The 25,907-nt window shown below is 38.4% G+C and overlaps 1 protein-coding gene across 28 annotated transcripts in view; it reads right to left on the reverse strand.

Moving 5' to 3' along the window:
- The window catches only part of LOC131236863 (uncharacterized), a 43,540-nt gene extending 30,176 nt beyond the window's left edge, over positions 1 to 13,364 (reverse strand). Inside the window, exons 1-8 of one of the 28 annotated variants that reach the window (XR_009166905.1) lie at positions 8,606 to 8,830; positions 8,452 to 8,516; positions 6,678 to 6,831; positions 6,204 to 6,411; positions 4,939 to 5,057; positions 4,675 to 4,773; positions 2,541 to 3,218; positions 1,974 to 2,428 (exon numbers count right to left, since the gene is read on the reverse strand). Coding sequence is in view for 11 of the 28 variants with exons in the window: in XM_058234360.1 (XP_058090343.1) it covers positions 4,552 to 4,773; positions 4,939 to 5,045; positions 6,203 to 6,329 (456 nt within the window). In the remaining 17 variants the exon portion in view is untranslated. The other 27 variants (XR_009166906.1, XR_009166909.1, XR_009166910.1 and 24 more) reach the window with 27 other exon arrangements.
- Positions 13,365 to 25,907: the final 12,543 nt, after the last annotated feature.

The raw sequence follows: 25,907 nt of genomic DNA on the forward strand, positions 1-25,907 counted from the left end.
ATACCATAGGAAATTGTGATGATTGACCATTAACAACTTATAAAGGGCCAAAGAAGTTTTGGATTAATTGGATATTTGTTTTTTCCTTTCATCCAGCTTTATGTTACATTATAAAAAGTTTAAATAGAAAATAAACATTTCCAAAACATTTCTTTGGGCTCTAGGAAGTTTTCAGTGGAGAGATGTTCAAAAGCCACTTTTTTCTTATATTATGGTTCACCTGATATTTGGATATGCTTCATTTTTGGTATCATACCCTAAAATGATCTGAAAAAATGGATGGACGGAGTAGATTTAGAATACATACATCAATTTGAACTTCACGATGAGGGCCGTGCCGTCTTGGGTAAGGCCAGGGCATGCACCTAACTCTCTAACTTCTTTGCCTTCGACGAGCTTCCGAAGCGCTTCGGAAAACGAATATTTACAACTGTAAGGTCCTCGGCCCAGGTATCTGATCGATCATGGGTCTATTGTATTTCATGGTAGATGAACGAAGTATCTGATCCAGACCATGGGTCTATTGTATTTCATCGTAGATGGACTATGTTTTAAGAGGTGTGGTAGAGCTGCTGATAACTGATAAGGCTCCTTGGTGTATTGGTTGCCCCAGCCTCTTCCTGCTTAACGCTTATTTATAGTCTCGGCCACAATGGCTTTTTCACTGTTAAACAGATTCTTTATTTTCGCGAAATAGGTGCATCCCTGACCTCACCCGATACGGTGTTTCCCCTACTGTAGGGCCCTACTTGATACATGCATTCGAAATCCATACCGTTCATCCATATTTCCATATAATTTTACCGCATGAGCCAAAAATTGAAGCACATATAAATCTCAGGTGGACCATACCATAGGAAATTGTGATGATTGACCATTAATAACTTATAAAGAGCCAAATAAGTTTTGGATCAATCAGATATTTGTTTTTTTTTTCCTTTCATCCAGATTTATGTGACATTATAGACATTTTAAATAGCAAATAAACATTGCCAAAACATTTCTTTGAGCTCTAGGAAGTTTTTAATGGAGAGATGTTCAAAAGCCAATTTTTCTTGTATATAGTCCACCTGATATGTGGATATACTTCATTTTTTGGTTAATGCTGTAAAATGATCTGAAAAAATGGATGGACGGCGTAGATTTATAATATATACATCAAAATGGGCTCCACGATCAGGTGCGTACTGTCTTGGGTAAGGCCGGGGCAGCACATAACTTTCAACTTTTTAACTTCTTTGCCTTCGACGAGCTTCCGAAGCGCTTCGGAAAACGAATATTTACAACTGTAAGGTCCTCGGCCCAGGTATCTGATCGATCATGGGTCTATTGTATTTCATGGTAGATGAACGAAGTATCTGATCCAGACCATGGGTCTATTGTATTTCATGGTAGATGGACTATGTTTTAAAAATATTTTCTTTAAGAGAATCTAGGCACGTAAATCATCCTGCAGTCAAACAAGGGGTTTCTCAAGGTATGGTTGTTGAAATCCACCCTGTCCATTACACTGCCTAATTGTAACCTTGAAATCGAATTATCATGGCCATCCAAAACTCAGACAGGCCAAACCCTATGAAAAACTTAGGATGGGATGTCACCATTAGTTTTGTGCAGGGCACACTATCTAATACATTCACCAAATTGTGGGCCCCATTTGTAAGAACCCACGCCCAAAGATACCAAATCCTTTGGCCAAGGATTACACAGTTCAACCGGAACAGAATGACTTGCATTTGCATGAAAAGTCAGCAAGAGATCAATATAAATAGAGATTTAATGAAAACGAGGATCTGCACATTGCAACAGGCCCAGCCAGAGCTTTGGTAGACCCATACGCACCACTTCAAACGAACTTATAGAAGCAGTCACATGTGATGAACTTGTGGGGGACATTTGATCCGGCTCCAAATGTAGGTGATCCAACACAAAAAAAAAAAAAAAGAAAAAAAAAAGAAAAAAGGGAAGGCCGGCCAACTCATAAGATGGGCCACATGTTCAAGAAAACAATCGATGGATTAAAAAATGCGACAAATGGGCATGTTCAATCGCATGTAGAGGTGTCTGTGGCGAGGTGTACTTGAGCTTAGTGAAGCTCTATCCAACAGATAAAATAAAGATGGATAGACGAGATGCTGAGAATGCAATCAGTAGACGTCAAGGTATTCACCAGACACAGACAATCTGTATGTTCATCACCTCTACCAGAAACAAATGATAGCACAACTCTGTAAACATGAAAGAAGGCAACGAATGTCTAGAAATGGAGAGGGTTTATGGAATTAATTGATCCAACACAAGCATTGGGCTTCAATTCTCTGCAGATGTTGTGTTAGCATATCATGTTTTGAAAAGACTTGTACCACCCACATTAATAGAAGTCAATGAAGCTAAACTTGTTATCACCGCAAACCAAACAATGCCGATCCTGAAAAAGGAAGTCCAATAGAACTAGTCAAGTACCTAATGGAACAGGTTGGCTAAAAACATCGATTTTGACAAATTCAGAGTCAGAAGTAGGGGGAAGAAAAAAACAATACCTCCAGAACTATCTGAACTGCCCTCAGAATCCAGAGGTGTGAACTTATCACTGCGGCCACATGAAATCGGTACCATTGATCAGGGATATGTGGCCTCTTCTGATAGTTTTTGGGTTTCTGAAATAGTGTAAAAAGAAGTGCTTCGAATCATTGCTATTTGACTCAAACCTGTTCTGAAAAAGTCGAGGTATTTCACATTGTTTGTTGACACAGACAAAGGGAAAACCCCTGAAATGATTTTAATGTTGGACCTTGAACATATAATAGTACTGAATTGAATCTCTTTAGAAAGAAGATCATTTGTCTCACGGTCCCCTGCTCCGGTCCCCTTACAAAACTTTTTTGATTGGGTTCGATGACACTATACCTTGGAATTCCTCACTTACAAGCAAAGTTGCTAGTAGATCCATAAAAGATTCTCTGTTCTTCAGAGAGATCCCTTTCATTTTGCTCATATGTGCCATTTGCTTCATCAGAGTCTGAACTCTCATCATCAGATAAATCGATATCCAACGCTTCTGCTCGTGTCCCATCATCTTCTTCATCCTTGACATATGCTTTATATGTGAGACGGAGTAATATTTCCCCCGAAGGCCTCTTCCTAAACAGTCCCCACCCCCCTTAAGTTTATGATGCTGTCTGTGTTGGTACTGTATCTTGAAGAGACCCCAGCTCAACCTTAAAGAATAAGAACTATGAATAGGAGATAAAAAAAATCACATTCATAAAGGTAAATTAAATTCTCCAAACATCAAACACATCACGAGTAAAGTAGATATGAATGTGCTAGGGATCCTTATACAGATTCTGTTAATGCAATTGTTATTAAATAATTATGCTACAGTTGATAAGATCATAATATTCATCCATCTATGGTAGCTGCTGAAACCTCAGCGTCAAGCATTATGAGGCACCAAACAATTTCACAGTAAAAAAGGGATTTCTACGGGAAAATTCTGCAGGAATTCTGATCCCACCACATAATGCCTCCATCAATGGAAATTCCTGGGCGGTGCTTTTTGACTGGGGCAATTACCAAAATGCTCTGATTTATTTATTTATTTTTCTTTAGAAAGTGGTGAAGACAAGAATTGTGATGCCCATGTGGTATGTGTATGATATTCAATCCATCCAATAGATGCACCCATCATGATAATCAAACGAACTAAAAATCTGGCAGGTCCAATCATAAGTTGGGCCACACCTAAAAAAAAAATATACACCGCCCAAAAGCATCCAAATTCTCACATAGCCTATCTGATTATTTGATCAGACAGAATTTTGGTTCGTATGAGCAGTTGCACAGATTTGATATCATGCACATATCAAATAGGCCACACCTTAGAAAACAATATACACCACCAAAATCATCCAAATTCACATGTAGTATATCTGATTATTCAAAGGGGCAGACATATCATACGGGCCCCACAATTCTCGACTTTACTACTTAAAAGAAAATATATAAAAAGGGCATTTCCATAATTGCTCCCCTAAAAAAGCATGTCCTAAAGGCATCACTTGATAAAATCCTATGTCCCAATGAATTTTGTGGTTTAAAAAATATATATATATATATATATGTGTGTGTGTGTGTGTGTGTGTGTGTGTGTGTGAACCCTTAAAAATCTCAGTTCTAAACTGTTTCCAGGAAAGATACGCACAGAGGGATCTACAAACAACAGGGATTCCCCTCTTTATCTTTTGTTAGATATTCTGGTTGTGAACCATGATCAGGATTTAGGATCCCGAAAATCATTACCCAATTCAATGTACCTTGAAAGCATTTAATCATCTACCCAAGGGTGTCAACACAATTCCAGGACACAAATATCTTAATTTTGAGGTAGTGCTATCCACATTTCTGACTGATTGGCATTTTAATACTCTATTTGCTTGCGCACACATATGTCATTTTTTCTTCTGTATTCATGTGGGATTCAGGATGCTAATGTCTTCCACACCTGCCCCATGAAGCATCTATCCAATACCAATGAGAATAGAGATAAGTTCACACATCTTTTACAGAATTACTATTCATTGGGTAAAACAGAAACCATGCTTCATGATAGCTACACTTTGTCTGCTGTCTGCTGTCTGCTGTACATAGATCGAGTATGATTTGGATAATTACCTCCCCAGTGCCTATAGTGAAATCAGTGAAACCAAAGGAGTCCTTCACTTGGATGGATAATCGCTGTTTCCTACGATTTGCCACAAGTAAATGGAAATCCTGTCCCAAGAGAAATAAATAATGTCATCAATATAAAGTTTAGTGCTTGAGATAATATCACTTAGGACATCGATATATTCGGGAAGAGTATGAAGCTCAAGAAGAGAGAAGCGGGGGGTCGGGTGGGGGGAAGAAAAAGCAAGGACTTGGATGAAAAAGTTTCACCTGATTCCATATTGGCTCTCCCGGTGGCCCAATGATAGTATTCTGACTATTCATTTTACTGTGAATTGCTTGATCGCCCGGCATTAGAACAACATATGGATTTGTCTTCCCTGATAACTCTTGCATAAATAAACACAGTGAACCAATGCTCATAAGGTATGAAAGAAAATAATTCTGTATATGAACTCACATACATGGATATCAATATCAATATCATATCAGCCGATACGACCGTATCGCATCCATATCAGCACGAGATGATACACCATACAGGGTCGTATCGGCCCAATAATAATAATTTAAAAAAAAAACCTTAACATGTATCGGCCTATATCCACTGATAAAAGCCCAATTTTGAATTATTATTTTTCAAAATTTCACTCATCTCATTTTCTCTTTTTCATTAAACCATGGAAGAAGCTTAAAAACTCATTTTAAGCTCTAAACCTATTTTGGGATCAAAACAAATTATTTGAATGGAACTTGACAAATCGAAGTGAAGTGGACCATCATGGGAAAACTCGAAAAGAAGAGTAAACTTTCACTTTCTTTTTGATATTTTCATCTTCTTTTTGTTGTATTTCATTGTAGTGGGCCCTAATTCATCAAATCATGCTTGATTTGTGTCCAATTAGGGCCCATTTAATTGACCTTCAACAAGTCAAAACAACAGATGACATTCTTATCAAAGAATGGCCTGATATACCATCAAATGTGTGTCCAAAATACAAAAGAAGAAGAACAAGAAGAAAAGATTGATTCTTGATTATCTTATTATTCTCTTTTTTTCTTGATATTTTCCTTAACTCTTTGGTTTAAAAAATGACTGATACGGCCTTGATACCAATACGGATGCTGTATTGTATCATTTTTCCGCCAAGCTGATATACCGACCGGTACTGACATTCGAAACCATGCTCGCATAGTCTATTTCAAATGTGGCATTCCATCTAAGAACATAACAAGGGACCTCTACACATTGAAATTGTCATAAGACCTTTGAACAAGCAACTCATGGTTTGCAAGGAACATGAAGCTACAAACCAAAATCAGTTTAACACGGTTGTTCACCAAGATACTTGAAAGCTAGAACTAAGAACTGTAACTGACAAGGGTGCTTACACCACTCTTTCTCATCAAAGAAAGATGCATATAACAATAGAAGATGGCGGGAAGCCCTTGCAAGACAAATAGCAAACACACTAACCAAGAACCAAAAAAATGTCTTCAAACCAAAATATAACACATGAAGAAAGAATAGATACCAAGAAAGACATAAGCAAAAGCTTCTGAGTATCTACAAGAGTCACTGATAGTTCTCCAGCAAAGTCTTTATTCCCTTCCTGAATTGCACCAGTTTTAAAATAATCAGAAGCAGGACCAACTGACATTCCCTTCTACAAATCAAGGATGATCTTCTTCCGACGAACAAAGAGTCGAGGCAGATCCTCTGTGAGTAATTTTGTTAGGAACCTAAAAAATGCAAACAAATACTTTAAGTAGAGAGTGAGCATCTAATATGATCTCAAAATGTCCAAACTGAAAAGACAACATTCTTCATTATTCAGAATCGGGCCCTCAACAAAATCATAGCGCATAGAAATAAATAACTCAGTCATACTTCCAACAGAGCAGGTCCATGACTCCATAAAGCTACTAATTGTATTTTCTTTTCCTAGGACCGCATGTAGCAAAATACTTAACATTAATGGGAAATATGAGTAGTTGGAAATGATCACCAGATTTTAGAAGCCTACGCTAAAAAGTTGTGCAATAAATGTCACAGCTTGCATTCTTTGTCTCGAATCATGTCACAGCTCAAATTTGCTTTTAATATATTTTTACCTGCTGATCCACTTTTCTCACAGACAAGAAAGAGCCAGTGGAACCTTCCTGCTTTGGATTCATCAAACCAGATATTTTTAATTGAGTCGATTTGGGACAGTTGGTTCTGATTTAAAATAAAATAATTTAAAAAAAAAAAAAAAAAAAGAATTGAAGGAGATGAAAAATGGAAGTGAACAGATCCAAAAATATTTATGGAAGACAGGAAGGTACACATCCTAATGGATGTATCATGTGAAAGATGGTAGAGGTGAATGTCCATCGTTTGCTCATTCACTAGTCAGTATCCTTCTCAGTTTGGTGCTTCATCCCAACTTTATATTGGCAGTATTTGGAAGGATCTAGAATCTATTGGTTCATTGTACAATGTGTGCTATTGTTGAACCTTCCCTATTAGCAGTTGCATCCTTTAGAAGCTCCAATGACAAAAAGAAAGAAGCGGGAGGAACTTTGAGGATAAACCATGTGGTTTTGGTATGGGTTCAAGGCAAAGCAATAAAGCATGTAATTTGTTGGATTTGAAGTCAAAATGCTTTTAAAAGTATCAAGCGTGAAGACACGGTAAGGATAAGAGGGTGGAATGAGATAGCTGGAGTCATATCCATATTCCTAGAGTGGTAGAGAGTTGGGGATGGGAGAGAGGGTTGGTGAGGGTAGTTCAAGGCATTAAACCGTCTTTCGTGGCGGACCCTAGCATCATTCGTTGGAGGGGGCAGAGGTTGTACTGTTGTAGTCTCCCTTGGAGATGTGTGTGGATTCTATCAACGTTAAACTAGATTCATGCAGCCATTTGGTGGTTGTGCTGCATCATGAGCACTGGGTCATATGTTTGAACAATGAATGCATGAATACTCTGAATATTGATTGAATGAATGTCATATTTTTAGTCAAGGACTCTAGCCTAGTAGGGAGGTTCTTTGAGAATGCAATGTTGTGATGCCTCTAGGCTCTAGATCCTTTTTGTGTAACACAGGGTTCTCTTGGTGGCTTGCTTCCACTATTTATCCCTTTACCTTTTACTTCATTTTATTCTGCTGACAGTGAAGAAGTTATCAAACTTGTCTCACAATCCAGCAGTGTTTAATCATCAGATGGTACAGATATTCTTCTAGTTAATTCCTTCAATTGTGCTGCATCAGAAGGCCTAATATTTTCATCAAAATTTCCCCAGCCCTTCTATTTTGGATGGGGATCCTTCAATTGTTATTGGGTGGGCTTCCAAAAAGCATCTAAGCCTGGAAGTTTTCTTTTGTTTTATGAAATTTGTGAATTGCTTCTAGTATAAACATTTCGTTTGTCCATGTCAGTAGAGGAGCTACTGATGTTGTAGGCGGTGGGTAATCTTGCTGGGGAGGGTGAGCATTCTGTATTTTTATTTCTTGCTCCATTTCGCACCTCTTAATAACATTGGCAAAAAAAAATTAAAAAAATCACAGTTATTTGGTATTAGAAAAAAATGTTATCATATGAATATACATACGTGGAAAAAAAATATAATATGTAATATAAATACATCGAAATTATACAACAGCAAAAAATAAGAAGAAATGTATTTAAGGTTTTGTCCTGATAGTGATGTTGATGTGTTTTGAGGCACCAGTATATATTTAGAAAATGAGATGTCCTTCTAAGTGGATTGCCACAGAACATAAATAAGTAGAATGAAACCTTTCATTTCAAAAGCACGAGTCCTCCAAGTTTCTCTCAAATCCCAAACAAGTAGCATTTGCATTCTAGGGAAGGTGGGAAACACAAGAACAAAAATGGTGAAACTAGCATATAAGTGGGTAAAACATAAGTGATGAAAGAAGAACAAACTTACATTGACAAAACAGGAATCATGGGTAGAATATGGCCCATTGCATGCAGCAAACAAAACAATTTATATCGGTAAAGTTTCTGTGATAGCTTAACACGTATCTTTATAACAAGGCTCAAAAAGTAGAAAGACCATTTTAAGTGTTTAAATTTGAGCACGGATGAGCCACATATAGATGCATTGCAGAGAAGCCACGAATGTCTTTTAGCATCAGATGTGCAGTACTTTTCAGGTACAAGGATTACTAATGAGGCAGCATGCAGAGGAAGCCAATGTGTGGTGAATCTAGCAAAACTTGAATAATGTTCACCCATGCATGTACACATGACGAGACAATCTGAGAAACCAATGTTAAGAACCTAAGTAGTATGCCAAAAGTCCTAGGACTGATGGAGCGCGCCAAGCTATGCTCTTTAAACCATTGGGATCGTAACGTTCCACCACGCTCCACAGCCGAAATCCGTGGCAGCCCACTCTATGGCAGCATTCACTCTAGCCTCTTTTCCAGGTAGCCCATGCCCTTGGGATCGTAACATTTTGGTTATCTATGTAGCCGTCTCCACTCATGGCAGTTGTACTCTAGTTGTCTAGGTAGCCCTCTCCATGTTGTGGTGGCTTTCACTCTGGTCCAACCTGCCCCCTCCATAACTAGAACATAGGACATAGTGTTGGCTTAGATACCAATTATTAAGAACACAACCAATACGCCAAAAGAAACAGTACTGATAGAATGCATCAAGTCAGGCTATTAAACCCTTGGGATCATAACAACTAATTACGATCGGTCATGGGGAGGTGACATCAGTGGATAACCTTGAGAAAATAACCGTTTGTTTTGAGGCAATATCGGGCCTAAAAACTAATGTTGCTAAATTGGAAATGTTGGGTATTCATGTCAGTGGGGATGATTTGGGTCAATTGGCAAGCATTTTTTGGTGTAAAATGGGGTCTTTCCCCTCCACATACTTGGGCCTCCTTCTTTGCATTGGGAAGCTGGCAATACACTTATGGGATAAGGTGATCGAAAGGATAGAAAGAAGGCTAGCAAGATAGAAATGTAGGTATTTGTCCTTCGGTGGTCGTTTAACTCTCATTAAGGTGGCTTTTTCTAATATATAGGTTTACTTTATGTCTCTCCTCAAGTGCCCCAAGTCGGTGCTAGATAGACTAGAGAAGTTGAGAAGAAATATTTTTGGAAAGGTGCCAAGGAAAATAGGAAATTTCACCTTCTTAAATGGGAAGAGGCTTATGGGCTGTTGGAGGTGGGGGGAGATGGTCTCATAAGGTCGGGTGATATGAATCTTTCCCTTCTTGGGAAGTGGATTTGGAGATTCAGTTCTGAACCTGGAAGATTGTTGAGGGAGGTCATAGCCGATAAGTTTGGTATACTGGGGGGAGAGTGGTTCTGATGAAGACATCACTTCACATACACCTTTGTGTACGTATCAAAGGACGCGGTGGGCTGCACCGATTTCCTTGTGGCTAGGCGACTACCCGTGATCGTGTTGAACACCACATGTGCATGTGTGAGCAATCTATAAAACCCTACATTGGGAAGATGCACATGGGTTGTTATATAAATTGATCTCGACCGTTGGATTGGAGGGACGTGACGATTAGGCCGTTGGATCGCATGGATCACATGATCGGGCCATTGGTCGTGAATCTTCCACATCGGTTTTTTAAATTTTATCACTTTTTAAGATTTAGTTTTGATTATTCTATGTTTGGACACATTTATTAGTGATTTAGTAGATTCTATTTAGACTAGGGCCATATTTATTAAAATTTCATAAGACATGGTGTTTTTTATAATTAGTGAAACATGTTGGAGCTATAAAAAGAGGGTGGGCGTGTGACTCTCTCCCTCATTAGGTTTTGTAAAAAAAAAAAAGACTTGCTCTTTTCATCTTCTTCTTCCATCTTCATGAGATTTGAAGATACTTCAATGTGATTTAGAAGGAAGATTGATATGAGGCTAATCTTCATCAACGGAGGTGCGAGGTCTCTATCTATCCCCACAACATCACCCTTTCATTATCCATTAATGTATTTTTTCAAATTTCTTCAATTCTCTCATCACAAATCTTCATCTTCTTATAAACCTTACATTCACATACCCATTAACAATCCAAACTCTAAAAGACCTAAACCCACCCAACCTAGCCACACATGTGACTATACGGCCACACCTTGACCCTTTTGGTTTCCCACCACCCTTAAATCAAACCCTCTTATCTTTTCCCCAAAATCTCTAACGTCCCTTCATCCAAACCTTAATTCTCATCTACCGATACCCAAATCCATCAATCCCCTTAACCAATTCACCCAATTTATTCCTAGATTTCTCAATCTCTTTAACCCTAATTTCACCCTATAGTGTATGAGGTCTTCTACTTTTAAATAATAATAATAAAAAAAAAAAGGTTAACTTATGTTAATTGGATGTCCCTACATCCATTAAATCCTAGTTTCTTTTATTTAATGATCTTGTACTATAATGTTAGTAACCTAGGCTAGGATTATGCATGATGTTCTTATAGTTTACTTGGTATCAGTGATGATAATGGCAAGTTTTATGTTCTTTTGTTAATTACCTTAATTTTGTTGCTTGATCTCACATAATATTTGGTTCATGCATTGGTCCTGCATCAGGTTCATGAAGACACCCTCTCTTTATAGAGCTCTAAGTGTTTGGAAGGTGGTTGCAACAACAGAACATCTGGTTCGTACAGGAATAGTGTTTACGCTCTACAATGGTAGTCGCATTTAGTTTTGGGTTGATATTTGGTGCGGGAGTACAGTGCTGCAGGATTTATTCCCTAGAATTGCTTGTCTTGCTCCAGACTGTTTTATATCGATGGCAGATTGTTTTTCTGTTAGTGAATGACAAGTGGTTTGGAATCCTCCTTACCGAAGAAATTTGACGGATGAAGAAATTCTTTAACTTACCGAGTTGTTGAATCATCTTAAAGATATCGACCCATCATATAATGAGAGAGATTTGTTGTTATGGTCAGCGCATAGTTCCAGTAAATTCTCTATCCGGTTGCTCTCCTTGTCACCTCGCTCTTCTTCTACATGTCATCCTTATCAATAGTGGTTCTATGGAGCCCCTTCGAGATTGGTGACTTTTGTTTGGCTTATGAGCCAGAAGAAGGTTCTTACCATTGATAACCTTTAGAGGAGTTTGCTAGTGCTTCCCAACATTTGATTGATGTGTATGAACGATGCAGAGTCCATCGATCACCTCTTCCTTCATTGTTCATTCGCAAGGAAAGTGTGGGATCATTTTTTGGGAGAGCTCCATACTGCTTGGGCTACGCTAAGGCCCATAGAAGATTCTTGGTGGGCTTGGCATGGGAGTGGAGTGGGTAAGGCCGGAAAAACCATGTGGAGGCTGACTTTAATGGCGGTGCTTTGGGTTATTTGGTGTGTTAGAAACAAGTGTTGTTTTCAGAACGAAAGGGTTGATGTAAAGGAGATCATTAGGAAAGCTAAGTGGTTTATTTCGAGTTGTGAGACTTGTGCCAATTGGTTTATTTTAAGTTGAGAGGCTTTTGCTAAGTGGTTTATTTCGAGTTGGGAAGCTTGTGTCAAAGCCTCTTAGGCTATTTTTTCTGTGGCTAGTCTCATTCGGGCGTCTTCTATTCAAGGTGTACCGTTGCGGTAACAGTGGGCATAATGGTGCCCACGTGATGCATATATTACATCCACCAACCAGTCCATCAGATGACTCAGCTCAATAGCCCAACAAGCCCAAACCAAAGAATGGTGAACAAGGTTGGGTGGGACACCCACCCTTGATTGTCACTGGGGCCCACTTGAGTTGCAAAACAACCTTATTTTTTCCTGACCCTTCATCTAGGTCGAACGAAGGTCCGCACCGCCTCGTTTTCACGTGCACAACACGGTGCCCCCATGCAAATAAAGGGAGGGCATCCTCCCTAGCTTTTTCCCTACGTTGAGGACCGCTTGGGTTCTAGATCATCCTAGTTTGGGTCGTTGTGGATATTTTAGGATGACACATCCGATGGATGGGTTGGATTTTGTGCGCATCAAGTGGTCCCACATTTGCCCGATACCACTGGGCGCAACTTCAGCATATCAAGGGATCCACCAAACTCAATGGGACCCTATGCTCCCTGTTGGTCCAGCGAGGCATGTCAAAGCGGGCCCACAAGGCATTTAATGCCACTTCCTCTGTTAGGCATTTAACACCGTTTGCAATTTCCAAAGAAAAGACTCTCCTTCTCATCTCAAATCTATCCCGACCACACATCAATGGCTATTAATTGATCGGATTAAGGTTCTATTCTCTGGTGAAGTTTATTTTTTTGTATCATGTAATTTATATGCTTAGATTGGGGATTAGGATTTTATTTATGCTCAAGGGATTGGAATTAGGGTCATGAAATTCGATTTTGAGGTTTTTATTTTTTTCACTTTATATATTCAAGGGTTTGAAATTAAGGCCATGAAATTCACTTTGGGTTTTTTCTCTCGCTTTATATGCTCAAAAAGATTGAAATTAGCACAATAAAATTCGATTTTATGTGCTCCCGCCATTCCTTTGCCTTCCAAGAAAGGGGAAGAAGCTGCAACAGAGCTGCAGATCAGCTCTTTTGGTTTGCAGGTGACATCATTTTCAGCTTTGCAACAAGTACCAGCTGTTATCGTCTTTGAGGTCAATACTTTTAGGTTCATGGTGCAGCAGTGAGCGTTTCTGCTAGCAGTTTTCTAGTGTTCTCTGCTACAGTTGCTGAATTTTTTGGTGGATTGCAGCAACTGTGCCATGAAGGATCTTATTGAAGATTTTTCTTCTATCACCTATCGTTGTTGCATTTCTTGAAGCTTGCTACTAGACCAGTAGTCACAGCTTTTTTTATGGGATTTTGTTGAGTCTGTGATGGGATACTGATCTGAAGCTAAATGAATAAAAATTCTTTCTGGGTGGCAGCCAGGTGTGGTAGTTGTAAATGCAAGTTTGGTTGTGCTGATTGAGCTAGCTCTACTAACTAATTTAGGTGCTTCATGACAGTTGATGGGATTAAAAAAATCAAGTCCCTCTTTGGGCTGGTTATCTGAACTTTGTTATTGTTGGGGATCTCGACATGCAGCAGCAGCAGATTTTGCTGTTTTCATTGAGTCTATGGATGAGGAACTGAAAGTTGCAAAGATGTATGATGTTAGTCAGCTTTGTGGTGGGTGGGCACCTTTTGTCTTCCAACCTCCACATTTGGATGCACATTCCTCTTTTGTATGAATAAAATTTCAAATGGTTCAAATAATCGTACTTACAAAATTTTATTTGTTGTGTTTCTATCACAAAAGTTGGGACTCAAATGTATAAACAGTTTAGATTTGCAGGCTCCACAGTCCAATCAGATAGGATTTTGGGCAATAAACTCTAATTGGCCAGCAGGTGGGGAATGGATTTTGAGGCATCCGTTTCCCAGCACCTGGAAGCTGCTTGGGACACCTTCCCATTCTGTCTCTTTTGTGTGGTGGACTAGAAATTCATATTTCTGACCATCCGCCAGTTTGGCTCATCACTCTAAAAACAATCCAACCCAACTAGCAGCGCCAATCACATAATATTTTCTTAGCTTCCTGGAAAACAAAGGAATGGCAGGAGCATATAAAATCGAATTTCATGGCGCTAATTCCAATCCCATTAGGGATATACAATGAAGGGAAAAAAGAAGAAGAAAAAAGACCCAAATCGAATTTCATTGCCCTAATTTCAAACCCTTGAACATATAAAGTGAAAAATAATATTTAAAAAAAAAAAAAAAAACCAAAATCGAATTCCATGACCCTAATTCCAATCCCTTGAGCATGTAAATAAATAAATAAATAAACAACCCGTAATCGGATTTCTTGGCCCTAATTCTAATCCCTTGAGCATAAATAAAACCCTAATCCCCTATCCAAGCATATAAATTCACAAGAAAAGAAAATCCTAATTCGATCCATTAAAGGCCGCTGAGGTGTGTTCGGAGCTCCGTCACGAAATGGCTGATGAGCCGCTAGGTTGCAGTAGAACGCTGCTATGACACAGTTGGTTACCGTTGTAAGAAGAGATAAATGACTCAATCAATTAAACATATATTATTGAAATGCTCGCCTGCGCACCAATTATGAATCTTCCATCTCCGTTCCAAAATGATTGATATAATAAAAGAAGGGGAAGTTCGGGGGACTCATGCACTTGATTTTTATATATACAGGCCTGTATTCGGGATCCATTCCAACTAATAGATGTGTAATTCTACATTAGTACCAGGGATAAAAAAGAATCAATCAGAAATGTGATTCAAGTGGGCCATGCTAAAAGAAATAGTTGGGAAAGAGATGCCCATCCTTGATTTTTACAGGCCCACTGTGATGATTATATGAAATTCAGATGACACGAAAATTTTTAGACTCAAAAATCAGGCCCATCCATGATTCATATGGACCACTCGAAGGAAAACAATTTAGAGGGTGACTATTGCCCTATACACTATTTCTAATTGTGTGGTCCACCCAAATCAGGGATGGATCTGAGGTTTGGGATCACGGCCTAACAGGGGATGATACACCTGGTAGTTGGGGTGGATTTATCATAAACATCACAGCGGGCCGCCAAAGCCACCTGACTCCTTTCCTGGCCTGTTCTGTACTCTAATGACAGTTACTTGGATTGATAAGATGGCTTCTTGAAGACGATTTTGTAAAAGTTATCATAATATAATTTTTATATTAACTATGTGCTTTCCGGTAAAATTCCCTTCCAATCATAGAATTCATTCAACAACAAAATAGATAGAAAACAGTGACTAAAATGTCCAAAGAAATTCATATGAATCATAACTACAATCATAGCTACAGTGCAATTTCACTACTTGAACACCAAACTGAGTACAAAAACAGTGACTTAAATATACATAGAAATGGATCCGAGCAAGGGTAACTGCATTGCAATTTGACTGGTTTTGAGAGGTCTGTAACGTAGCCGCTTGACCTCCTCCTCAGGTGAAGACTGGTTCATGCCGGACTCGTTCATATAACGGTAGCACTACGGTAGCCCTGATAGGGTAGATAAAGAAGAAATAGTAGCTAATTAGGCTGATGAACCCTACCAAGATCCAAACCAACAAATCCCAGACCAACGGTAAGATCGTCGAAACTCGATAGGCGAAGACGACTTGGATCACCGTCAAGAGAGTCCAAATGGGAATCTTCAACCTCTCCCTCCTCTCCGATCCCTCTGGCAATCGATCATATATGTTTATGCAGAAAAACAACAAGATGACTGACACGTAGATAGAGAGAATGAAAGCGACTGCCAATATATCGTGTTGGGCCCGGTTAACAGCAATTACAGTATTGAAGGTGAGGAAGAAAGTAGCGAAGATGGTCGCGTATGGGATTTCGTTGCTTTCGGGGCTGGACGAGATGGATGGACAGCATAGATTTATAATACATACATCAAAATGGGCTCCACGATGAGGGACACACTGTCTTGGGTAAGGCCACCTTTAGCTGTTGTCAATACCAGCACCCCATGAAAGATGATTTCCTGCATCCCCGACCCAACCTAATACGGTGTTTCCCTTACTTTTGGGCCTACTTGATATATGAATTCAAAATCCATACCGTTCATCCGTATTTCCATATAATTTTATGGCATGAGCCAAAAATTGAAGCAGATATAAATCTCAGGTGGACCATATCATAGGAAATTGTGATGATTGACCATTAACAACTTATAAAGGGCCAAAGAAGTTTTGGATTAATCGGATATTTGTTTTTTCCTTTCATCCAGCTTTATGTTACATTATAAAAATTTTAAATAGAAAATAAACATTTCCAAAACATTTTTTTGGGCTCTCGGAAGTTTTTAATGGAGAGATGTTCAAAAGCCACTTTTTTCTTATATTATGGTCCACCTGATATTTGGATATGCTTCATTTTTTGGATTATGCTATAAAATGATCTGAAAAAATGGATGGACAGCATAGATTTATAATACATACATCAAAATGGGCTCCACGATGAGGGACACACTATCTTGGGTAAGGCCGGGGCAGCACATAACTTTCAACTTTTTAACTTCTTTGCCTTCGACGAGCTTCCGAAGCGCTTCGGAAAACGAATATTTACAACTGTAAGGTCCTCGGCCCAGGTATCTGATCGATCATGGGTCTATTGTATTTCATGGTAGATGAACGAAGTATCTGATCCAGACCATGGGTCTATTGTATTTCATGTTAGATGGACTATGTTTTAAGAGGTGTGGTAGAGCTGCTGATAACTGATAAGGCTCCTTGGTGTATTGGTTGCCCCAGCCTCTTCCTGCTTAACGCTTATTTATAGTCTCGGCCACAATGGCTTTTTCACTGTTAAACAGATTCTTTATTTTCGCGAAATAGGTGCATCCCTGACCTCACCCGATACGGTGTTTCCCCTACTGTAGGGCCCTACTTGATACATTTATTCTAAATCCATACCGTTCATCCGTATCTCCATATAATTTTATGGCATGAGCCAAAAATTGAAGCAAATATAAATCTCAGGTGGACCATACCATAGGAAATTGTGATGATTGACCATTAACAACTTATAAAGGGCCAAAGAAGTTTTGGATTAATCAGATATTTGTTTTTTTTTTCCTTTCATCCAGATTTATGTGACATTATAGACATTTTAAATAGCAAATAAACATTGCCAAAACATTTCTTTGGGCTCTAGGAAGTTTTAAATGGAGAGATGTTCAAAAGCCACTTTTTCTTATATTATGGTCCACCTGATATTTGGATATGCTTCATTTTTTGGTTAATGCTGTAAAATGATCTGAAAAAATGGATGGACGGCGTAGATTTATAATATATACATCAAAATGGGCTCCACGATCAGGTGCGTACTGTCTTGGGTAAGGCCGGGGCAGCACATAACTTTCAAGTTTTTAACTTCTTTGCCTTCGACGAGCTTCCGAAGCGCTTCGGAAAACGAATATTTACAACTGTAAGGTCCTCGGCCCAGGTATCTGATCGATCATGGGTCTATTGTATTTCATGGTAGATGAACGAAGTATCTGATCCAGACCATGGGTCTATTGTATTTCATGGTAGATGGACTATGTTTTAAAAATATTTTCTTTAAGAGAATCTATCATGGCCATCCAAAACTCAAGTGACCACACCCTATGAAAAACTTAGGATGGGATGTCACCATTAGTTTTGTGCAGGCACATTGTATTATTGGAATATTTAGTTGAATTAAATAGACTATTAAAAATCGAGAACCAAAAAGGAAAATAAATTTTGAGAAAGAAGAACTTATTGAATGAGTCGAGGCGTGATTGAGTCACTTGGCTTGAAATCGAATTTGCTCCTCTTGATCCCAAGTGCAACAGTTTCCAGGCAATCGACCTCCAGGATACAACGACTATGACCCGGCCCCCGATGCACTCACCTGTACACGGCTCGAACCATTTGCGTTTAATTGAAAGTGCCTGAGTTGACTCGATGAACTCGAGAAAATTGCTTAAAACCGAATATCGAAAGCGTTTTATAAGAGAAGAATTTTTTTCGTATTTTAAATCTGGAATCGGTTGTCTTTATATAGACTCAAGTGGTGCATAAGCACCCTTTATAAAAGGTTAGGTCCGTTGGGTTTAAACCCAACAGTGCAACCAACCGGAATGGACGTCTCTCTGGTTTAAAACGAAAAAGCGCAAATGCGAGTATACTCCCGCACAAAGTTCCGCGAGTACCCATACACACACTCACGCGAGTACACACACCGCACGCACGCCACGCCACCGGTCTGGCCGTCGACACGCACACACGACACGACCGGACTCGGACTGGACTCGGACTGACTCAAGATGGCACGCTCGGCTCGGCACGGACGCGTGCGCGTGTGTGGTCAATGACATAGATTAGAGCTATTGGCATGACTCCCCACAGGACTAAATTCGCATCCCCCTCTGAAAGGGGCTCAAGCCCTAGGCAAAAAGACTATCTTATATACAAGATAGTTTACCTTTTCAAATCCGATGTGGACAAAACCCACAACACAAAAGTATCAAAACTTTCCAAATGTGGAGGGAAATTATCGAAAATTTAAAAATTCAAATTTTAATATTATTTTAAAATAAAATATAGCAATCCCCCACACGTTTTAAAATAAAACTCTTTCGGATTAAAGTGTAATAGTTATGAAATGGTGCCGGTGTCACCATAGACTTGAACCGACATTAGAGTAGGCAAGATAGGTCTACAGGAATCAGGTGACACCATAGTCTTGAACCTGAATCCTTTTAATGTAGATCACAAGTACATGCTACTCACACAGCTCTTCCTCTGCAAGTGAATTTGCGGTTCGGTGCGTTTCGGCCATACACTATTACCTGGATTTCATGAGTGTTCTAGAGAATTCGCCTAAATTCTCATAGGAAGCGGCCTCCACCTCCACACCCATATATGTGAATTCCATCAAGTGTATGCAGCAACTGTATACACCACCAAATATATGACTATGGATTCATTAAGAGTTCTAACAACTCATTCTTCTGTGTTGCTGCTCGCACTGTACACTATAGAAGGGGTTCATACAACTCAGTGCAATCGTCTACCTCGTGTCTTGTTGTTTACCCATTGAACCTATCTTATGGGATCTCCACTTGTATAGGTTGTGTTGCCGATACTGACAGCTCATATATTAGGCTTAGCCCCATTCCCTTCGATGTATCATTGACTAACTTTTTAGATAGTCTTTTGCTCAGAGGATTTGCTAGATTCTTTTCTGACCTTAAAAAGTCAATAGATATGACTCCATCACGCAACATGTGTTTCACTATGTTGTGTCTGAGTCTAATATGCCCGCTTCTTTCCATTATATATTTTACTCTTTGCTTTCTCTATAACTGCTTGACAATCAATAGATACGGCCGATACAAGCTTTGGCCACAATGGTATATCGGCGATAAGAGATTTCTAAGCCACTCTGCTTCCAACCTTTTCTAAAGTAATAAACTGGATTCCATAGTAGACCGAGCGATACATGTCTGCTTGGTAGACTTCCAAGAGATTGCTCCACCTAAAGTGAAGACATATCCACTCGTGGATTTTGTCTCATCTGAATCACTAATCCAATTAGCATCACTGTATTTCTAATACAGGAGGAAAACCATTATAATGTAAACCATAGGCTATACGCCTTTTAGGTATCTCAAAATCCTGCAAAGCATTCCAATGCTCTTTTCTGGTTATGTGTATATCTACTTAGCCTACCTACTGCAAAAGCAAGTCCAGTGCAGTTTGTTAGATACATAAGGCTACCAATTATTCCGGAATACTCCAATTGAGATACACTATTTTCTGGTATTCTTCATGAGAGTCACACTATAATCATAAGGAGTACTAACAGGTAAACAGTCAAAATGGTTAAACTTTCTCAGTATCTTCTCAATGTAATGAGATTGAGATAATATAATAACACCATTTTTTCTTGTTACTTCAATACCTAAGATTACACTAGCCTCTCTTAAGTCTTTCATGTCAAACTTAGATGACAAGAATTTCTTAGTTGTATTAACTAATTTAATATTAGTTCCAAAAATAAGCATGTCATCAACATAAAGGCATATAATAACATAATCATTTCCAGAAATTTTACTATATACACATCTATCTACATCATTTATATGATAACCATTTGATTTTAAAACACCATCAAATTTTTCATGCCATTGTTTAAGAGTTTGTTTTAAACCATATAATGATTTAATTAGTTTACATACTTTATTTTCTTTTCCTGATATCTTATAACCCTCAGGTTGTTCCATATATATTTCTTCTTCTAAGTCTCCATTTAGAAAGCTGTCTTAACGTCCATCTGGTGTACCACCAGTTTATATATGGAGGCTATCGCTATTAAGACCCTAATAGTTGTAATTCTAGTTACAGGAGAGTATGTATCAAAGTAATCTATTCCTTCTTTTTGTTTAAAGCCTTTCGCTACCAACCTAGCCTTAAACTTATCAATAGTCCCATCTGGTTTTAGTTTCTTTCTAAACACCCATTTACAATCTATTGGTTTATTTACAGGTGGTAGGTCTACAATTTCTCAAGTGTTATTAGATATAATAGATTCTAACTCATCATTTATTGCTTCCTTCCAAAAGGTTGTATTTAGAGAGTTAATTGCTTCTATATAGGTTGTAGGATCATCTTCTACAAAGAAACTGAAAAAACCATCTCCTAAGTTAGTTTCTCTTCTAACCCTAGTACTTTTTCTTTGTTATATCTCTTCTACTACTTTCTCGTATGCATTTTTACTAGTAGACACAATATCTGATTCATTGACTTCCTCTATTCCTATAGATTTATATTTCATAGGAAATACGTTCTCAAAAAACTTTGCATCCTTAGCTTCTATAATTGTATTAGGATCTAGAATATTATCTTTAGTTTTTAAAACTAGAAACCTGTAGGTCGCACTGTTTTTTGCGTAACCTATAAATACACAGTTGGTCGTTTTAGGACCTAACTTTCTTTTCTTAGTTTCAGGTAATCCTACTTTAGCAAGACACCCCCACACTTTAATATATCTGTAACTAGGAACATGATTCTTCCAAAGTTCATATGGTGTTTGTTTAAAAGATTTAGAAGGAATCCTATTTAGAATATAACAAGCAGATAGAATTGCTTCTCCTCACATATTTGAGGGTAAGCCTGAACTATTTAACATAGTATTCATCATCTCTTTTAGAGTTCTATTCTTACGTTCTGCTATTCCATTCTGTTCCGGTGTATAAGGAGCTATAATTTCGTGAACTTTCCATTCTTGTCACATAATTCTCTAAATTGAGAAGATTCATATTCACCTCCTCTATCTGTTCTAAGCCTTTTAATTTTTATATTTAACTAATTTTCAACTTTAATTTTGTATTTAGAAAAAGTATCTAAAGCTTCATCTTTGTTCCTTCACAGATAGACTCTAGTGAACCTAGAGTAATCATCTACAAAAGCTATGTAATATCTTTTTCCACCTCTAGACATGTGATTTCTAAAATCACTTAAGTCACTGTGTATTAACTCTGATAGAACAGATGATCTTTCTATTTGTTTAAAGGGTTTTCTAATGAATTTTGATTCGACACATGTTTCAAATGATTCTTCATTAGATATATTAGGTAATAAACTTAATCTTTTCATTTTCTTCAAAGATGTTATATTCACATGACCTAATCTACTATGCCATAGATAAAAAGGTTCAACGATATAAACAGAACTGAATGTCTTCTTATTATTATCATTGGATACATTTATAATGAATAAACCATCGCTACAATTCTCTTACTAATAAAAGTTCCATTTTTAGTCATTACAAGCTTATCAATCAAATACTAACTTAACACCAGTTTATTGAGGAGTGAACCAGAGACCAAATTTCTTCTAATGTGGACACATGTAGGACATCATTCAACATTAGAGTCTTTCCAGAAGATTCAGAAATACTTTCCCTTTCCCTACAACTGGAGACGTTCTAACATTACCCATGAACACATGTTCATCATCTCCCGATACTTGGTAGAGGTAAACATGCTACGATCCTGCACACGTGCCTAGTTGCACCAATGTTCAGTACCCACTCCAAGTTGTTTACAAGGAAGACTCCTGACACCACAGCTACTATCAAGTCAGACTCATGCCTGTTTCTGTAAGATTAGCTTGCGGCTTATTTTTATTTTTCTTAAGCCGGTGGTTTTTACATGATGCCCAGGCTTTCCACAGTTGTAGCAGTTTCCTTTTTTCTTGAATTGACTGTTTGCATTCTTCTTTTTGAGCCTGCATTCATTTGCATAATGTCCAGGTTTGCCACAGTTATGACAATTGCCATTTTTCTTATTATTTGTCCGATTTGATTCTATAAGATTCGCCTTTGAATTTATCTCATTTTTATTTTCTTTTTGGTCTCTGATTCTATTGGCCTCCTCTATTCGTATGTGTACGATAGTGGTTTCTAAAGAAACATCGTTCTTTTTATGTTTCATTCTATTCTTATATTCTTTCCAAGAGGGCGGTAACTTTTCTATTAGTGCTCCTAAAAACGCTTCATCCAACTTAATTCCTTCTGTCGATAGTTCATGAACTAGACTTTGAAAATCATGAATCTGATTTGTGACAAGTATATCGTCTGTCATTTCATAATGAAGGAAATTAGCAATTGCATATTTCTTAGCCTGCATCTTCTAATATGTATTTCTTTTCCAAAGCAATCCATATGTCTTTAGCAACACGTAAGAAGCATACACGTCATATAGTTCGTTGGATAAAGAGTTTGAATATAATTTTTACAATTATTTTCATCTTTTATTGATGGATCTATAGTAAATGATTCGAGATAAAATGTATGAAACTTTCGGGGTGGTCAGAGCATCAGCTTCTGTTTCCACCGTTTAAATGATTGTCCAATGAACGGTTCGATTTTGGCTAACTCAGTAGAACATCTGTTACGCTAGCCATAGTCTATGTAATTCAACAAAATTCGATTTTAAGATTGTTGGAATATTTAGTTGAATTCAATAGACTATTAAAATTCGAGAACCATAAATGAAAAATAATTTTTGATATAGAAGAACTTTTTTAATGAGTCGAGTCGTGACTGAGTCACTTGGCTTGAAATCGAATTTGCTCCTCGACAGGCCCCAAGTGCAACAGTTTCGAGTAATCGACCTCCGGATAACAACTATGACCGGTCCGGTGGTGCACTCACCGTACACTGCTCGAACCATTTGCTTTAATCCAAAGTCCGAGTTGACTCCGATGAGACTCAGTAGAAAATTGCTTAAAACCGAATATCCGAGAGCGTTTTATAAGAGAAGAATTTTTTTTTCCAAAGTTGAGCTAGTAATTTGTCTTTATATAGACTCCTAAGTGGTGCATAAGCACCCTTTATAAAAGGTTAGGTCCGTTGGGTTTAAACCCAACAGTGTGACCAACCGAACGGTTACATCTTTCTGGTTTAAAACGAAAAAGCGCAAATGCGAGTATACTCCCGCACATACAGATTCTGCGAGTACCCATACACACACTCACGCGAGTACACACACACGCACCCACACCCGCACGCGCCCACGCCAGCCTCGTGTCGCGTCGCGTGCAAACGCGCACACGCACACGGACTCGGCTCGGCATGGCACGGCTCGGCTCGCGTGTGTGGTCAATGGCATAGATTAGAGCTATTGGCATAGTCCCCCACATGACCAAATTCACATGCCCCCGAAAGGGACTCAAGCCCTAGGCAAAAAGACTATCTTATATACAAGATAGTTTACCTTTTCAAATCCGATGTGGGACAAAACCCACAACTCAAAAGTACTACAACTTTTCAAAATTGGAGGAAAATTACCGGATGTCACCATTAGTTTTGTGCAGGGCACACTATCTAATACATTCATCCCAGGTGCCTAATGCCTAATGGGGATGAAAGAATTGACAAAAAAAAATAAATATAAAAAATCAGTGTCCCAAAACTCAAGTGGGCCCTACCACATGAATTTAGAAGTTTTTAAATATAATTTTATATGGTGGCCCACATCAGTCCCGAATCAGCCTGATTTTTGGTATTAAGACTAATGAGTAGGTGTTGGCACAACCGAAATCTCACGTGCATTAGGCTACCGCAAGACGGTGCGGCCCGGGCCCTACCACAAATGGTGCGGCCCTTATTTTGGGCCCACCTTGATGTATATATTCTACATCCACGCAGTCCATCCGATTTTTCATATAATTTTTTGGTATAATCCAAAAAATGAAGCATATCCAAATCTCAGGTAAAGGATAGTATAAGGAAACAGTGGTGATTGAACATTTCACCATTAAAAACTTCCTAGGCCCCACGTAATGTTTTGGTAATCTTTATTTTCTATCTAACCTATTGATAAGGTCACGTAAACCTAGATGAAAGGAAAACAGAAAATATTAGCTTGTTCGAAAACTTCTCTCTCCCCTTAAAAGTTGTTAATGGCCAATCATCATTACTTCCCATGGTATGGTTCATGTTAGACTTTGATTTACTTCAATTTTGATCTAATGCCATAAAATTATCTGGAAATAAGGATGGACGATGTAAATATAGAATACATGCATCAAGTAGGGCCCTAAAGTAAGAGCCAGAGACCATCTTGGGTGGGTCAGCACCACACCTAATCCGCTGGCTCTTGAATGTCTGAATGTCTAGTGGATAGTGCGCCGATTCGTTACTACCCCTGCATGCTCGGAGCTCAGAACAGCCTGTGCTCTGGGGAGCCCACCGTTATGTATATGTTTATCCAGACCATAAATTCATTCTTACACATCATTTTATTATATAATCCCAAAAATAAGGCATGTTCACGAAGGCATGTTCAAGGCTTAATTAGACCACGAAATGGAGATTAAAGACTCACCGTTAAAAGACTATTCAGTGTAGCAGAAGTTTTGGATCAAGCTTATAATCGTATTGTGCCTTCATAAGGTATATGTGACCTTATGGACAGGTTGGATAGAAAATAAACATCCATACAGGCCATAGGAATGTTTCAATGGTGCACATAATTATCATTGCTGCTTCACCACTTGAGTCTTGTATCTCCATCGTTTTTAGAATTATACCCAAAAATAGTATGGAAAAACGGATGGACGTTGCGGATAAAACCATACATAAAGCTGGGCCCTTCATATCCCCAGCTTGTTCCGAGACTGGGACAGGCAGGGGTAGTACCTGATCAACTCCCCCTATATTTTTAAATGATTTTTGGATGAGTTTTTCTTTTTTTTTTGAATAGGCCGAGAATTGTCAAATGCCGGCCACCAAATGCAACGCTAGAGTACCAGTTAAAAGCAACACTTTTGCGTTGAGCCAGCTGACAAGAGAGACTCGGATGGGAAAAACAATGTGAGGCTCACTATGGTGTTCATGAGAAATTCATACCGCTCACATGTTTTGTCCAATGTCATTTCATGACATAAGTCTAAAAATAAGGTATATCCAAAGCTTAAGTAAGCCGCACAACAGATAACACAATCGAGATCGTACAATGGAGATCATACGTATGGGGCTATAGAAGCTTTGGATCAGGCTAATATTTTTATTATTTCAGTCCATCCCCATGATAAGGAGTTTATGAGCATTTGGGCCACTTTATAAATAATTTGGATTGTATAAAAACACAGACCCTAAAAAAGTTTGAATGGTAGGCAATTCATTTCCACTATTTATAATCATGTGGTCCACCTGAGTTTTAAATCTGTCCATTTTTTGTTTC

This window comes from Magnolia sinica, chromosome 2 (assembly GCF_029962835.1).
Source record: "Magnolia sinica isolate HGM2019 chromosome 2, MsV1, whole genome shotgun sequence".
Classification (NCBI taxonomy): Eukaryota; Viridiplantae; Streptophyta; class Magnoliopsida; order Magnoliales; family Magnoliaceae; genus Magnolia; species Magnolia sinica.